We start from the raw sequence: 16,084 nt of genomic DNA, 5'->3' as shown, positions 1-16,084 counted from the left end.
TGGGACCATTTCAATTGGAAGCCATTTTCCCTCCCTAATATTGATTTCTCCATTCTTAGTGTTGGGTTTTTATTTGCTACTCCTAGTATCATTGAGGTGAGGATAATTGCATGATCACTGTAAGGGGAGCATTGAGTATCAATGTGATCAATCCTTTCCCTAATAGAACTTGATATTACTACAAAATGGCCGACACATAGTCATTACGAATAAAGGTCTTGTCATGATCCCCTGTGGAAGCATCCATCCGATTACAGATTTCCAAATTCCTCATACTGAGGATCCTATTTAGACTATTCCCATGATCATGATGTTCAAATGGTAAATTGGCTCCCCCTGCTTATCATCAATACTACAAATGTTTTTCAGCCTATGTTTACATAGCTGTGTGTTAAAATATCCTACCCACGCTAAGTTGACAACTTTATTCCTCTGGATTTGAGTGAGTTTATTTAACTCTGAGTCTATCGCACCTATCACTGATTGTGGATCACTAAAGTTATTATTGTTAAAATTTATCAAAAGCCAGTCCCGATATATTTCTTCCATAAGCAATAAATAATGGAATTGTGGGCTCGGGGTATTAATTCTTTTTTACCTTAATTGAGAGCGTATTGGAGATTACAGTTAAAAGACCGCCTTTAGCTCTTCCTGCTACAGATGGGATGACATTTGTTTGGTACGAGCAGTAACCGTCTACATAGATATCTTCCCTAGACCATGTATCCAGAAAGCATAAAATATCCTGATTCTGCCAAAGTGCTAGCCAAAGGGAGTTTTCCAATTTGGTGGCTATGCCTGCTAATATCCAGGAGGCTAATTTCACATACGAACCAAACTCCCCTGGTCTATATTTTAGTGTGTTAGGGCAATGTTCTTTAGATGCCATAAAACCCCATGATTTCACCACCACCTTAGTTTCTCCTTTTGGATCTACACTAGGCAGTCAATCGCACGCCTCCAAATCTGTAAGCGGGGCAAACCTGTTTCCTACAGTTAGATCTAAGTTGGGCCTATTAGCAGAATTATTTACCTGATTACGTGCAGTGCTCCTATTGGGGACAATGCTTCAGAGAGTTTACTTAGGAGGGAGAGAATGAGGATAGAAGTACTCGAATGATTAAATAAAAATCTGAGACCTATGATGGCTAGATGCACGGAAAGAGAGACATGGCTACTGCCTCATCATTGAAATTTACTACTACACAATTGCCATAATATGCTTTCTGTGAAGGGTCCACTCACTCGCCAGAATATGCTTTTTGTGAAGGGCCCACCCACCCCCCTTTCCCAGCCATAATAATATGGTGATGCAAAATTCTATCATAGCTACCGCTATGAATAGTTAACCAATGTAACGATTTGTCCATAAATTGTTGGGTAGATTCCTTTTGATCTTCTCGTAATCTAGGGATATTTACCAGGACGAGTACAAGTGGTGCGGATGCTGGAGAAAAATCTAAAAATGGGTTTGCAGGCAGATCTGTTCGAGCAATTGGGCCTATTTCAGATGTGGGTGAACTGTTAAATCTACTGGCAAGCACCTCTCCACCCTAGGCCCCCACCTAGGTCTCTCCATACATTGTGGTAGGTCCCCATCAGAACCATCAGCGGGATGCGCTCTTGGAATCAGGGTAATCCCAGATGTTAATCCCCCTTTGTTCAGTTTATCCAGATTAGATGGATACTGAGCCTTAGGTACTGTTAAATGGTTGTGACGTTCATGTAGTTCCTCTTCCGTTTTCCCAGTTTGAGGTTGCAACACCCCTGGTTTCTGCCATGAACCAAAGAAGTGTAGACCATTTTTACCATTTAGTCGTTCTTCTATTTTATTCAAGCTAGACCCAATTGGCTGGAGTAGGCTAGAGACCTTAACCTTCAGTTTTTGCCACACTGCTTCATCTTCTAATAGTTGCACGCGGATAGTGTCCACCAAATTTGTGGGCGTAGGCAGCCTCGCCGGTTTTATGGTTGTCATAGGGTGACCCTTCACATTTCTACCAGTTCTCTTACTTTTAGGTGCTGGCTGGGTAACTAAAATAGAAGTGGAGGATGGTACTGATTCTGGTATGTTCACAAAAGGACTACCTAGAGTGGCAGTTGGAGCATCTCTTTGCTCAAGTCTATTGGGTGATACCCCGCTCGGGTTGGTGGGGGCTAAAGTATGAGTTGTGGTATGTCTCCCCTCCTCAAAAGAGAGACTGCGTTCAGTCAACTCTATCTCACGGGACAGTACATTTGCTGCCCTTGATAGAAACGCATCCCGAGTGTTTATAATACCCCCTCCAGATTTATCAGCTGTAGCCTTTCCCTTACCCATTGCTGGTGTCCGGCCGACTAGATAGACGATGATTGTGCAGGGCCAAGTGTCAGAAGGGGGAGCCAGCCCAGCCTCCTCCGGGCTCCTCAGCATGGACAGGCTTGCTCTTGGCCCAGGCTTTGCCCAGGCGCATCCCGCGCCGCGGCTCTGCGTCACACCTATAAGGCGTTGCTGTTGGCCAAAGGGATGCCGGGAATCCGAGTTCCCACTGCAGGTCCGAGAGGCGCCGGTAAAATGCTGCTCTGCCCCCGAAAGCGGCTACACTCGCTGCGGCTCTGCGTCGCGCCTATAAGGCGTTGCTGTTGGCCAAAGGGATGCCTGGAATCCGAGTTCCCACTGCGGGTCCTGTAGGCGCCAGTAAAATACTGCTCTGCTCCTGAAAGCTGCTACAGTGAACATTCATTTATTTATTTTATTTTATTTGATAGCCTTACTGCTACAGAAGCAGCATCCGAAACTCCATTTGCTCTGGAGGACGTGACAAGGCTGCAGGATCAGCAGTTTGTTAATGCATTCCTGAAACAGCTAAAACAACTCAACCATGTCACTGTTGTAGATTCTGCTCTAAGCAAGGAAAGAGGGAGAAGAGTTGTTTTTACTGTCCCCAGTGCCCATCTCAGCCAGCCCTCTGTTTTCCAACTTACTCTATGTTGTACCATACTAAAGCGAATTATTGGGAATTTGACTGAGGTGGAGCTGCTGTAAGGGACATCTCTCAATGGCGCTGCATGAATACCTACCTTCCAGGCGTCACTAGCAAAGCAGCCGTAAAATTATTTTTTCATTTACTTGAGAAAATCATTGACTTTCTTTGGGCCTGCTGGATTGACAATTTTATCTGACATCAGAACGTGGTAGGTGTTCTGTTCACCGATTGACAAGTGCATTATGGTCCCCACACTGCACATATTGGTGGACAGAACAAAAGCCGCGTAAAGTCTTAAATAGTTTTTGAAGTGCTTTTCAGGGAAATTATGTATACCACACAACGACCACACTAATTGCCCACATGAACCAGACTAAGTGTAATAAGTCAAACACATGTCCCATGGGACTCATTCTACAAAACTTCTACTTTTAAACAAAACTAGTAACTTGTGTCACAATAAGTGGTATAGAAAAAGGGGACAGGACACAATATCTTGTATGATGATGATTTTCACATCCCCCCTCCCCCCCCCTACACCCAAATGTTATGGATTCCCTTGTCGAACCATGTCATCCATATAACAGCATCAGGCATTTAAATTCAAATCATTTTGAAAAAGGTACGATATTCAGGTGTAACACAGACTTCTATAGAAGTGGCACTAAGGTTAGTGTTACTGTACAAGGAACCTGTCCAAACATTAAAAGCAGGTTTGTTTGGGTGGGGTTGTAAAGAATCCAACAAGATCGAATATGGCCTGACTGATCAGACAAGTATTTCTCTGCCTGCCTGGACCTTCTTTTTTGGTTTCTTGCTGTAATTTTCTTTGTTTGGGGAAATCAAGAAAATTAACAGTGGTGTGGATATTTGGACCCTGGTATGCCTCTGAAGTAAATATTTATACAGCTTCCTCTATGTTTAAGACTAACATTTATTTATAATGTGTATGGAGTGCCTGCCAGTCTAGCAGCACCCAGGTCAAATCAATGGGCTGAACCCCTTAACTGTCAAAAGGGCATCACCTACATTACATTACCGATGTAGGGAATGTAAGTCTTGGGTCTAAGAAACCTTTCTGGTTTTTTTCTTTTCATATCATTATACGGGAATAGTACAAAACAGAGAAGACAGAATAACTGAAACGTTTGGGTTTGCAAAAAATGTTCCTCGCACAATCTGTGCCTTCGACACTGATACATTTATAGATTTTGCATTGAACTGAGATGCATACACAGCAGTTGGTTTTCTGATGTGGTGAAGGTAAAGCTTGTTTCTGACGGTAATGCAGACAGCATAGGAGCTGTTCTCTACCAGATCACACTCTGAGAATAGTACAAAATGGGGAACAGAGAATAAATGAGAACTTTAGGATTAGCAAACATGGTGCCCCCAACCGATAGCTTGGACAGTGATAAAATCATAAATCTTTCCATGAATGCAGCTAACTTTCTCTTGAGAAGGATGCACGCTGACGCCAGTTGCTTTTGGAAGAAGGCAGTTGCTGTATCTATGTGTTGCTGCAGGGTTTTTCCCCTTTCAAATATTTTTAATTAAATTGTGGTTGCGACGGGTTGTTATTTTGGAGGCCGAGAAGGGAGGCTGAGGAGTAATTAGGGCTATTTGAGTGACTGTGGTGAATGGTACTGGATGTGGCTGGTGTGAATGAGCCACACTTGGTGATGTGAGCAACTTTAGCATGAAGCTGTAGTGGTTTGCTGTGCTGTTTGAATTCCCCAGAGCCTACAGGAGATGGCAACTAGTCAGAAGGCAAAAAATATGGCAATATTCAAGGGGGGAGGCAGTAGGAGGTGGAAAATGCTTGGGAGGAGCGAAGGAGAAACATGTCCCTGAGGGCAAGGGTCCTTGCAGGGGACGCCATACCACTGTATAATGCTGATGTGCTTCTGCAGAGAAAGAGGGGAGAAGTGAAAGAAATTGTTCTCTTTGCTTCTTACTGACAGTTTGTTGCTGGAAGACGGGCGCGAATTTTCAGTTTGACAATCCAAATATTTATAGTGGCCTTCTATAGTAAACAATATCAAAAACGAATTTGGCACGAACACCAACAAAGACACATTCAGATACTTCCTTACCAGTGAACCTAGGATGAAATACGTACTGATATCCGGGGAAAAAGAACATGATCCCACGATTTATGATCCCAGTAAACCACAGTAAAGAAGGAAAATAACTATTTCTTTGTTGGGAAGGAACATTTCTTCCATTTGAGCAGCACACTGTTCTCCTGGAAGTAACCCTCTTCCCTCAGCGTTCACTTGTCTTCTTTCACAAGCACTATGAATCTTGTTGCATTAATGCTCCTACACCAAGGCTCAGAAACCGACACTTTGCTCTTCCACAACTCCTGTATGCTTCTTCATTGGTACGTACGTGCCATGGTCACACAACTCCCTCGTGGCCAGGGACACATTGCTCCCTCAAGTTTCCCTCTACTGCAGCAGACACTCTTGCACCTCTTATCTGGACACCCCTCACTCAAAACCAACAACAAGGACACCTAAGGGCCCTGCAGTCCGGAATTCCGGTCCTCCTACACTCTCTTGCAGCAAATACAGCCCCATCAAGTCTGAAAAATCCCAGAGAGATGGCCCATCTCTCTGGGATTTTTCAGACTTTGGCAGTAACCTCTAATTTACTGTTGACTGGAACATTTTACCGACTTGACCCCTACTTTTAGGGAAACTAACAGAGCGGAAATACCACGTTCAAAGTTGGTATAAATAGCACCATTGGCTATTACCCACCCAAACAAAGCCTTGTTAAATGGTAAACACCGAAATGATGTGAGGCTTCTTGTTTCCTAATGAAGTGAAGAACTGGGGGACCAATTAATTCAACAGGGTGTGGCAGGGTTGACACCAACACTACTTACATGCTCTGTCACAGGTGGGGAATAAATAGCACAAGATTCGACCCACTGTTATCTTGTTTTCTCTCTTCATGAATGCTTGAAGACAGAGGAAGACGTTACCAGAAAGTATTACCATCTTGAGACTCCCTGACAGAACGTGGAAGTTCACTGCAGAAAAGTAGAACCCCAAAACCAAGTCTTTGCATTTTACTGGATAAACTGCTTGAGAACAAAGCATTAGCTACCTTTGGTGAACTTACCTGTGTCCATACATGAAGGTGAGATCCCAGTAAATTATGTACAGCAGTAGAGGAAAGACTAGAACTTTGAGATTCAGGTGAGGCACAGACACTGAATGAAATAAATTGACTATTTAATGTACACAGGTATTTTAAACAATGAGAGAGAATTTGATTTTTATTGCTCTATAAAGATATCTGCTCCAGAATAACTTTTAGTTGTTAGTGATTTTTCTTTCTTTTTCCGAATGCTTTAGAATTAGTTTTCCTTGAAAAACGTAGCCTAAATATAGTTTAACAGTGGTACCTTCCAGCTAGTGAACCCTTAGCCTGGTACCTTTTATGGCATATGACTTCTGCTGAAAGCTACTCTTATTTCTTCTGATATGGAAACATGCACACTCATTGAATATCCCCCCGAGAAAGCAAAGAAGAAAGGGGACGTGGTTGTATAGGAACTTTGGTTAATAACGTCATCCTGTTCTCTCATAGACCAAATACTTTGGGATTCACAACAGCTTGTAACAGGGAGTTTCCAGCCTTCACAAGGTCAGCCAGAGAAGATCCTGAAAGAAAATACATTTATCAGTTAGATTTATACTTCTTTTGTGAAATGTATGGCTTTATTACATTTCCTTTGCTAACACACAACCATTCCAGTGCGATATAACAAGCAAAATAGGGAGAGATGGGGAGTTGGGTGGATAGGGAAAGAAGTATAGTGTACAGAACTCAACTCAGCCTGTGTTTAACAACAAACATCATTGTTTTAACTATCAGTGCAAAGCATGTTGCATTTCAATATAAATGTCGAGTTTGAAGTACCATGAATAACATTTCAGACTGTTGAACTTGCTTTGACATGTTATTTCCCTGAATGAAAAAGGTAAGCTGAAATTGATATATTTTCAGATTATGGCGGTTACAAAGAGATTTGGCAATCAGAAACTGTTTTGATGATCCATGAAATGCGTACTCGCATGGCAAGGAGGGACACAGTCTCCAGGTTAAGAGTAGACGTAGAACGATATGTGAGTGACAGAAAAGACACAGGAAATACAATAGTAAATATACACGGAAGAATTACAAACACAAAGCAATGGTACGGCGAGTAATAGAAAGACTGGCATTAGAATAAAAAGGAAAAGACAGACTGTTGTCTTAAGAAATGGAGATCAATAAAGCACAAGGGCAGATAAAGGCAGGATTGTTTTTGCTATAAGTCGTAGTCCATCCTGGAAGGGGTACACACAAACTAAAGGTCACTACGGAGTATACCAAGGCTTCTGCGAAGTGGAACTACTAAAGAACAAGCTTTGGCAATGCCAGTAGGTTTAGCTTAAGAATAAAACTGCCTTTTGTGACATTGATGGGTTCTGGAAGTCAATACGTTAACATGAATGCTCTTTGTCACTCACTCATCTGTTTATCTATCCACTGACTCATGTTTGCTTTCACCCTCAGACACAACTGCTATAAAACATTTATAACTCAGCACTATACGCCTTCCATTTCTAGTGTTGTTTGGAGGTCTCTGGATAAATATATGGACTTGGCTTCGCAGGGTTTGGTGGCTCAGTATCCTTTTGTGTCTTCCTCTTAACCTATCTCTCTCAACGAAGCAGCTTTCCCCATCGCTTGTTTATTCTCCCCTTTCTTCATTCTTTTCCCTCTTCTTCCTCCTTAATATTCTCTTCTGTCTTTTTTTCCCTCCCTTTCCTCTATTTTGATGTTTTATTTATTTAAGCACTACGGCTAGTTTCTTGAAAATGTTTTTCTGCCTATTCAGATATTAGCTTGTTACATATACCTTATTTATTGCATTCAATATATTTGTATTTATGAATCGCCCATCTATTTATGGTTCACAATACGAAGTTGTATTGCTTTATATAGTATTTTAACTATTTGCACTCCTTTTCTTAAAAATAATAAAGATATTGGAACATAAAAAACAATATATGCACAATAATTTAAAAGAAAACAAGTAGAAAAAAGAAAACATGCTGCTGTCTAATCATGGCAGGCATATGCTAGCAAACGTGATACTAAATCATAGCAGCAGGTGTATGTCAGTGCAGGGGTATTGTGAATAGTCTATTGATGTTTTAAAGTTCCAGCCTGAATGCCTCATCTAGAAACAATGTGCATATATGCCAATAGACCTGATTTAAGTGGGAGGCTGCCGATTTTAGAATCCAAAAACAGCTTTATTTTGGCGGTCTCTTGCTTGAAATTGTCTCTGCTTCAATAGAAGTCAACGGGGAAATAAGTTCTCCCAACTATTTTTTTTTTTAAATCTCTCTTTCTTCTTTTAAAATGTTGGCATGTACGGATGTGTTGGCCATCTTTGAATGGAGAAACAATAATCCACTATGGACAACAGCACTCCATAATGGTCTCCTGGTTTAGAGGAATTGGCCGCGTGGACTGCAACTCAGTGCAGATGAAATGAGCATCAAGCAAGTGACGAGTTAGAATTATAGTATCCTCTTAAGGCACATAAAAAAAAAAAAAAAAGCAAATAAATGAAAGGTGAACTATAAAAGGTAAAAAAATGAACACAAAACCACTGGCCAACCAGTCCGGAGACTGAAGCACACTCATTTTCAGGTGAATGTACAAAGTCAGGAGGGCCAATGACTGATATGGAATGAATCATTAGCCCATGCAGTACAATATCAATTGAAGCAGATTGTAAATAACACTGAGACAGATCAATAGCAGAACAGAGAAGACCAAAAAACCCGTTATGTATCTATATGGATATACACACACAGTCAGATACATCTCGGCTAAGAAGACTCTAGCAAGAATTATTACAGTGCAAATCTTCTACCACTAGGGTTAGTCAGAGGCATTAATTAACACCAAATCCTTTCCTGCGAACATAATCTGTGGAATTTCATGTAACAAAATATGTAACTGAAGGCCTTAACACAGAAATAACAACCCAGCCTGAAAAACCTATTGACTTTAACATAAGCTTTTCACAATCAATATGTTAGGGCTACTGCATTTATCATAGCTTTTAAATATAAACAGATCAGACCCATTGCATTGGAAGGAAAATGCTACTTACCAGTATGCATCTGTTCTTGGTATGTAGAGCTGCAGATCCACACACTGAGCATAGATCGCCACCTGGTGTTGGGCCCGGATATGTGCACTTGTTTTTGTCTTGGAAAAGTCTTTGGAAGTCACGGGATAGGTGACTCCTCCTTTGGATCATAGTGCGCATGGGCATCAGCTCCATCCTCAGATTGTTTTTTGCCAACAGGGAAATGATGGAGTTTTGTAAGAAAGAGAAAAGATGCCCATGTATGCTGTATCTAAATAAGATAATACTGGAACAGATAAAGGTAACTGGGGAGCTGCAGATCAGACACTGAGCATAGATTGGATAGCAGTGCCAGCCTCTAGCAGCGACCACCAGTAACTGTTGCAGTAGTTTGAAATAGTGTTCTGAGTACAGCCTGGCCCACACTAGCTTGTGTTTTGTTTGCACATCTACACCATAGAGTTTTGTGAATGTGTGCGGTGTAGGCCATGTGACTGCTTTGTAGATGTCATCTAGGGGAATGAAGCCCCTATCTTTCGGGTAGAGTGGGCTTTAGGAGGAACAGATAAGGTGCGTTTAGCTTTGTGATAGCAAATCTGTATGCATTTGACAATCCACCTTGCTATGACAGATTTCAATATGGGGTTGCCTTTATGTGGTGGTGAGAAGGACACGAAAAGTTGTTTGATTTTACAAAAAGGTTTTGTTCTTTTACTGTAATAAAGCAGTGCTCTTTTAACATCTAGTGTAAAGAGCTCTTTCTGCAACTGTCTGTGGTTGCGAGAAGAATACGGGCAACTCCACAGACTGGTTGAGGTGGAAGGGAGAAATAACTTCAGGGACGAATTTTGAATTGGTTCTGAGCACAACTTTATTATGATGGAGTTGTAAAAAACGGTTCTTGAATAGTTAGTGCTTGTAGCTCACTGACTCTTCTAAGGGAAGTAATGGCTACTAGGAAAGCAACTTTCTGTGTTAGAAACTGTAGTTCGCATTTATGCAGAGGTTCAAAAGGAGGACCCATTAGTCTTGTGAGGACAGTGTTTAAGTTCCACACAGGGGAGGGGGATACCTTGGGGGGAATTTTTCTTTTGAGGCCTTCCACAAATGCTTTGATGGCAGGTATCACGAAGAGTGATAAGTGTCGTCTATTTTGTAAATAGGCTGCTATGGCAGCGAGGTGTAATCTAATAGATGTATAGGCTAAGTTACACCTTTGGAGATGCAGTAGGTAACCTATGATGTGTTGAATTGACAAATCTAAAGGATTGATGGTGTTGTTGTGGCAATATATCACAAATCTTTTCCACTTGGCTGCATAGCAGGCTCTAGTGGTGGGGCGTCTAGCTTCTCTGATAACGTTCATACAGTCAGGGGAAAGGTTAAGGCAACCAAACTCTAAGACCTCAGGAGCCAGATCGCTAGGTTGAGCTGTGCTGGGTCCGGGTGTCTGATCTCTCCATGATTCTGGGTTAAGAGGCGTGGGGAGAGGTGTAGTTTTTGGTGCGGGACTAGAGACAGTTCCAGTAATGTGGTGTGCCACTGTTGTCTGGCCCATGTTGGAGCAACTAGGATGAGGGTCAGTGAATGTTGCTGCAGTTTGTGCACTACCATTGTGATTAGTGGGAGAGGCGGAAAAGCGTACGCAAATCTGCCTGACCAATTCATCCATATCGCATTGCCTTTGGACAATGGGTGTGGATATCTGGCAGCGAAGTTTGGGCATTTGGAGTTTTCGTGTGTGGCGAAGAGGTCTATCTCTGGTTGCCCCCACAACTGGAAAAAGGGTTGAAGAACTTGTGGATGTAGTTCCCATTCGTGAATCTGATGCGTTTGACGACTTAACAGATCAGCGATGCTGTTCTGGACTCCTGGGACATGTTGGGCTAAGAGAATTCTTTTTTAGGACTAACGCATCTCCAAATGCTTTGCGCTAGTTTGGAGAACTGTAGGGAATGTATCCCGTCCTGTTTCTGTATGTAGTACATGGCTGTCATGTTGTCGGTGCGGACTAGGACAGCTTTGCCTGATATTTGCTTTTGGAATGCCTTTAGGGCCAGAAAAATCGCTAGTAACTCCAGGTGATTGAAGTGGAGTAACTTTTGTTGTGGTGTCCACGTGCCCTGCATGGTGTGATGTAATAGATGAGCTCCCCAGCCGGAGAGTGATGCGTCCGCTGTTAACACAATCTGTGGAATCGGCTCGAGGAACGGTCACCCTATTGAAAGGTTTTTGGTGTTCCACCACTGAAGAGAGCGATAAGTGCGTCCGTCCACCAACACCAGATCCGTTAGCTGACCTTGGTTCCACTGACGTGCTAAGCACTCCTACAGAGGACGCATTTGGAGTTTTGCGTGAGGTACTATGAATATGCAAGAGACCATCATCCCTATGAGCTGCATGAACACTCGAGCTGGAAGAGAGTGTTGCGGCTGAAATTTTGTTAGGAGTTTCTGCATGCTTGCTATCCTGGCTGGACTGGGGTATGCAAGTGCTTTTGAGGTGTCTATTGCGGCACCGAGGTACTGTTGTATGTGGGACGGTTGTAGATGAGACTTTGTGTGGTTTATTGTGAACCCTAAGTCGTGGAGTAGCTGGATTGTTGCGTGAGTGTGACATACACACTGATTGTATGAGTTGGCTTTTATGAGCCAATCGTCCAAATATGGGAAGACGTGAATGTGTTGTCTTCTGAGGTGAGCTGCAACTACCGCCAGACACTTGGTGAATACTCTGGGTGCTGTGGTGACTCCGAAAGGGAGTACCTTGAATTGGTAGTGCTGGCCTTCCACTACAAACCTGAGATATTTTCTGTGAGAGGTGTGAATGGGAATATGAAAGTAGGCGTCCTTGAGATCTCGAGTGGCAAGGAAGTCGCCTTGGGAGAGGAGAGGAAGGACTTGTTGAATCGTGACCATGTGAAAGTGGTCTGAGTGTATGTAGAGATTTAGGGGTCTGAAGTCTAGGATAGGTCTCAGAGATCCGTCCTTCTTTGGGATGAGGAAATACAGGGAGTAGACTCCTGTGTTTTGCTAACTGGTTCTATTGCATGTTTTTGTAGGAGGGAGATTACCTCCTGTTTTAGCAATGATAAATGTTCTAATGGGTGCTGTCTGGGTGGTATGGTTGGGGGAGTAGAGGTGAGTTCCAGACAGTAACCTGTTTGAACGATTTACATCACCCACCTGTCTGTGGTGATGGTGTTACAGACAGGAAGGAACTGTAGTAATCTTCCCCTGACAGGTGTGGGATGGTCCGGGGGAAGCGGAGGGAAGTCATTGGGTAAGGGTGGAGGCAGAGCGGGTGTTGTTAGTTTTGCCTCTACCTTTGTTATTATTGCCTCTGTAGCCTACTCTCTGATAACCCTTGGTGAATGTGGTTTGGGTGGGAGTCTTGTAAGACGTGGAGGGGTTGTCTGAGGAATAGCCTCTGGAGTTGCCTCTTTAAGAGGAGCGACAAAAGGAGCGTCCGGGAGCTTGCGATTGCAAGGCTCCCATTGATTTAGACATGTCAGTGTCTTTTTTCATCTTCTCGAGAGATGAATCCACGGCAGGTCCGAACAAGTGTTCCTGGTCAAATGGCTGATTGAGAATGGAAGTTTGTACTTCAGGTTTAAAACCAGAAATGCGTAGCCAAGCGTGTCTATGCAGGAGGACACTTGTGTTTATGGCTCGGGAGGCGGTGTCTGCCACGTCTAGAGCGCAGCGAATGGAGGAGTTAGTGATGAGCTTACCCTCTTGTATGAGGTCGTTAGCCCTGTTTTTATATTTGTCAGGCAGGTGTTGCAATAGGGTCTCTAGCTGGTCGTAGTGCGCCCTATCATACCTAGCTAACAAGGCTTGAGTGTTGGCGATAAGCCATATGTTAGCTGCTTGAGACGCTGTGCGTTTACCGGAAGCGTCCAAGAGTTTGGACTCTTTGTCGGGAGGTGGAGCATCCCCTGACGTTTGAGAGTTAGTCCTTTTCCTGGCATTGGAGACTACTAATGAATCCAATGGAATGTGGCCTTTAATGTATGCTGGGTCTGCTGGGGCGGCTTTATATTTCTTTTCTATCCTTGGGTTGATAACCCTAGCCCTAACGGGGTATTTATACACTTCAGGCACATGTTTAATTACCCCTTTCAACATGGGTACAATGAAGGTGGTCTTTTGTGAAATGTCAAAAGTATCCATTCAAAAATCCTCATCCACGGGGTCTGTGTGTAAGTCAACCCTGTGGTACTGCGCAGCTCTGTGAACGAGCTGGTTGAAGCCCATGGTATCCTCTGGAGGGGAAGGTTTAGAGGGATAGATGTCATCCTGTGGCATGTTAGGGACATCTGGTGTATTGTAATAGTCCCATGGGTCTGGGGAATGAGGTGGACTAGGATCCCCTAGTGGCTCATCATGTGCACCCTCCCCTGTGTCATCAGAAGTGTCATCATCGCCCACTGGTGGAGGAGATTGTGTAGGAGAGTGGTGTGGTGGAGGAGGAGGTGGAGAAGGGATCCTGAGAGGAGATGTCGCAATATCCCTCTTTTTAGGTGCTGGAGACGGTGTAGGCGAGTCCAGTGGTCTCTTTTTAGAACTCAGAATCAGTTGACCAGTCTTTGGATCTTTAAGAAGAGTCTTTTGGGTGGGATCTGGTTTAAAAAGCTCTTCTGTGGGAGACATGTCCTTCAGTGCCGATTTTTTCGGTTCTGAATACGCGGCACTGACTGTAGAGCAGTTTTGTGCTCTTTGGGCTTGGAACCGCGAGGTTTTGAGGTGTCTGTAGGGGCCTGCAGAACCTGTTGTTTTTTCGGTTCCAAATGCTTTTTGGGCTCCGAAGTTTGAGAGTCTGTAGTCTTCGGTAGTGGCTTTTTGGTCGGTTCCGATGTTTTTTTCAGAGTCAAGGGATTGGTGCTGGTAGGTTTGGGTGCCGAGTGCGTCGATGCGGAGGCAGTAGTGGGCACCGAGGAGGAGTGTGGTGTCTTCTTTTTCGGTGCCAGGGTCTGAGTTTCGGTACCGACGGCAGGCTGACTCGATCCCGAGTGGCCAGAAGGCTTTGTTGTTGACTTCTTGGCCGGGCCCGGAGGCGGGGCGTGAGAAGTACTTTCTCGGTGTGCACCTGGGCCCGAAGGTGAAGGTGTGACGAAGCCTTTTTCGATGGTGGGGGGAGGGGGTCGGGGTCGACGGCAGTACTTACGACCCGACCCGTTGCCCAGGAGTGATGTCTTTGATGTCGGAGTCTGCTTCGGAGGCGCTGACGAGGCCTTCTTCGACCCGCTCCTGTTCTGGTACATCGACGCCCTCTTGGAAGATGTCGTCGGGAATGTAAGTCGACGAGTGAGCCATTCTTCTTCGAGCTGGAGGATCCCGGAGGGTCTTTTAGGAGCGGAAAGAGGCACAAGCTGGACAGTCTCTGGCCTCGTGCTCTGGTGAAAGGCAGAGGTTACACACCTCATGCAGATCTGTGTGTGGGAATTTCGACCCACATTGTGGACACTTCTTGAATGGAGTCCTTTCCATGAGCCAGATGTAGAGGCCCAGGTAGGCCCGAAGTTCTTCGTCGACGACCGGAATCAAGGACTTAAAAGTTGGTGAGATGCGCGAGGATCGGGATCGAAAACAATACCGTAGAAAAAGGTGAAGGATTGCGCGTCGAAAGTGGGATCGGTAACGGTACCGAGCTGGAGCGTGATAAACACATCCGAGTCCGATGGCGGAAAAAAACAATCCGAGGATGGAGCCGATGCCCATGCGCCCTATGATCCAAAGGAGGAGTCACCTATTCCGTGACTTCCAAAGACTTTTCCAAGACAAAAACAAGTGCACATATCCGGCAACACCAGATGGCGATCTATGCTCGCTCAGTGTGTGATCTGCAGCTCATATACCTCGAACATATTTTTTTCCTACTGAACCAATCAGGACTCTAGCTATTATCATTGGCTTGTCACCATAACCAACTAAGGCCTCCTGTACGGAGCTTACACGTTCCCACAAGGAAACAATCAGCACACACTCCTAAAATTACATAGTATGTAAATATACACTCTTAAGAGAGCCCAGCAAGGATTCTGGCAGTGCAAATAGGTTTGCCAGAGGGGCTAACCAGCACAAAAATCTTTGCCTACTATAGTAATCAGTGAGATGTCATGTAACAAAATATCTCTCTATAGAATTTAATACAGAGTAATTACCATGTACTCTTTCATGCCTGTTGACTTTAACATATGCTTTTCACAATCACTATGGTGGGCCTAATGCCTTTATTGTTCCTTTTTATTACAAAGAATCAGGCCTGTAACCTATTTATCATTGGCTACGACTTACTGTGTTGATCATAAGCCTTCCCACAAGGTAACCATCAGGCATACACAAATATAATTACAAATATGTATAAAATACTGTTATCAAAAGAATATAAAATTCCTAATAATGGAGCATCATAAGGATTGCCATAGTAAAAATGGTCTATCCACAGGGTTTGATTGGATGGGTTGTTCACACCAAAACCCTTGCCTACTGCGGCAATCAAGAAGGTTCCATGTCAGGAAATACCTGCCTAAAGGCTTAAGCACATGGTAAGAATAATCCACCCTTTAAATCCCATTGCCCTTAATGCATGCTTTTCACAATAAACCTACTCGCTTTGTCTTAACTATTCATTATAAACAGATCACATGTAAGGAATCTGACGTAATATTTTGCAGTGAACCAATAAGGCCTCTAGCCTTTAATGGCTTGATACTATATACAACACACATAGGCACCCATCAAGCATATATTTATAACATTACAAATATGTACACAATGAAAGCCGCAAAACAGTATACAGCCCCTCTCCATAGGGCATTTCAAGAATCATCACAGTGAAAATCTAAACCCATCATTTGTCAGAAAGGGTACAAAGACCACAAACTTTGCCTACTATTGTAATCTGTGATATTACATATAACATATACCTTTCTACAGCC

The 16,084-nt window shown here is 43.6% G+C and overlaps 1 protein-coding gene across 2 annotated transcripts in view; it reads right to left on the bottom strand.

Moving 5' to 3' along the window:
• Positions 1-6,197: 6,197 nt before the first annotated feature.
• Positions 6,198-16,084, bottom strand: part of LOC146805265 (von Willebrand factor A domain-containing protein 5A-like) — a 671,080-nt gene continuing 661,193 nt past the window's right edge. For both annotated transcript variants that reach the window (XM_085622439.1, XM_085622440.1), the window contains exon 19: positions 6,198-6,646. In XM_085622439.1, the coding sequence (XP_085478565.1) occupies positions 6,567-6,646 (80 nt within the window). In that variant the 3' untranslated portion in view covers positions 6,198-6,566. The remainder of the gene's footprint in view (positions 6,647-16,084) is intronic.

Source organism: Triturus cristatus, chromosome 8 (genome assembly GCF_964204655.1).
Source record: "Triturus cristatus chromosome 8, aTriCri1.1, whole genome shotgun sequence".
In the NCBI taxonomy this organism is placed as follows: Eukaryota; Metazoa; Chordata; class Amphibia; order Caudata; family Salamandridae; genus Triturus; species Triturus cristatus.
The sequence above is the reverse complement of the archived record's forward strand: the minus strand, read 5'-3'. Positions and strand labels throughout refer to the sequence as shown.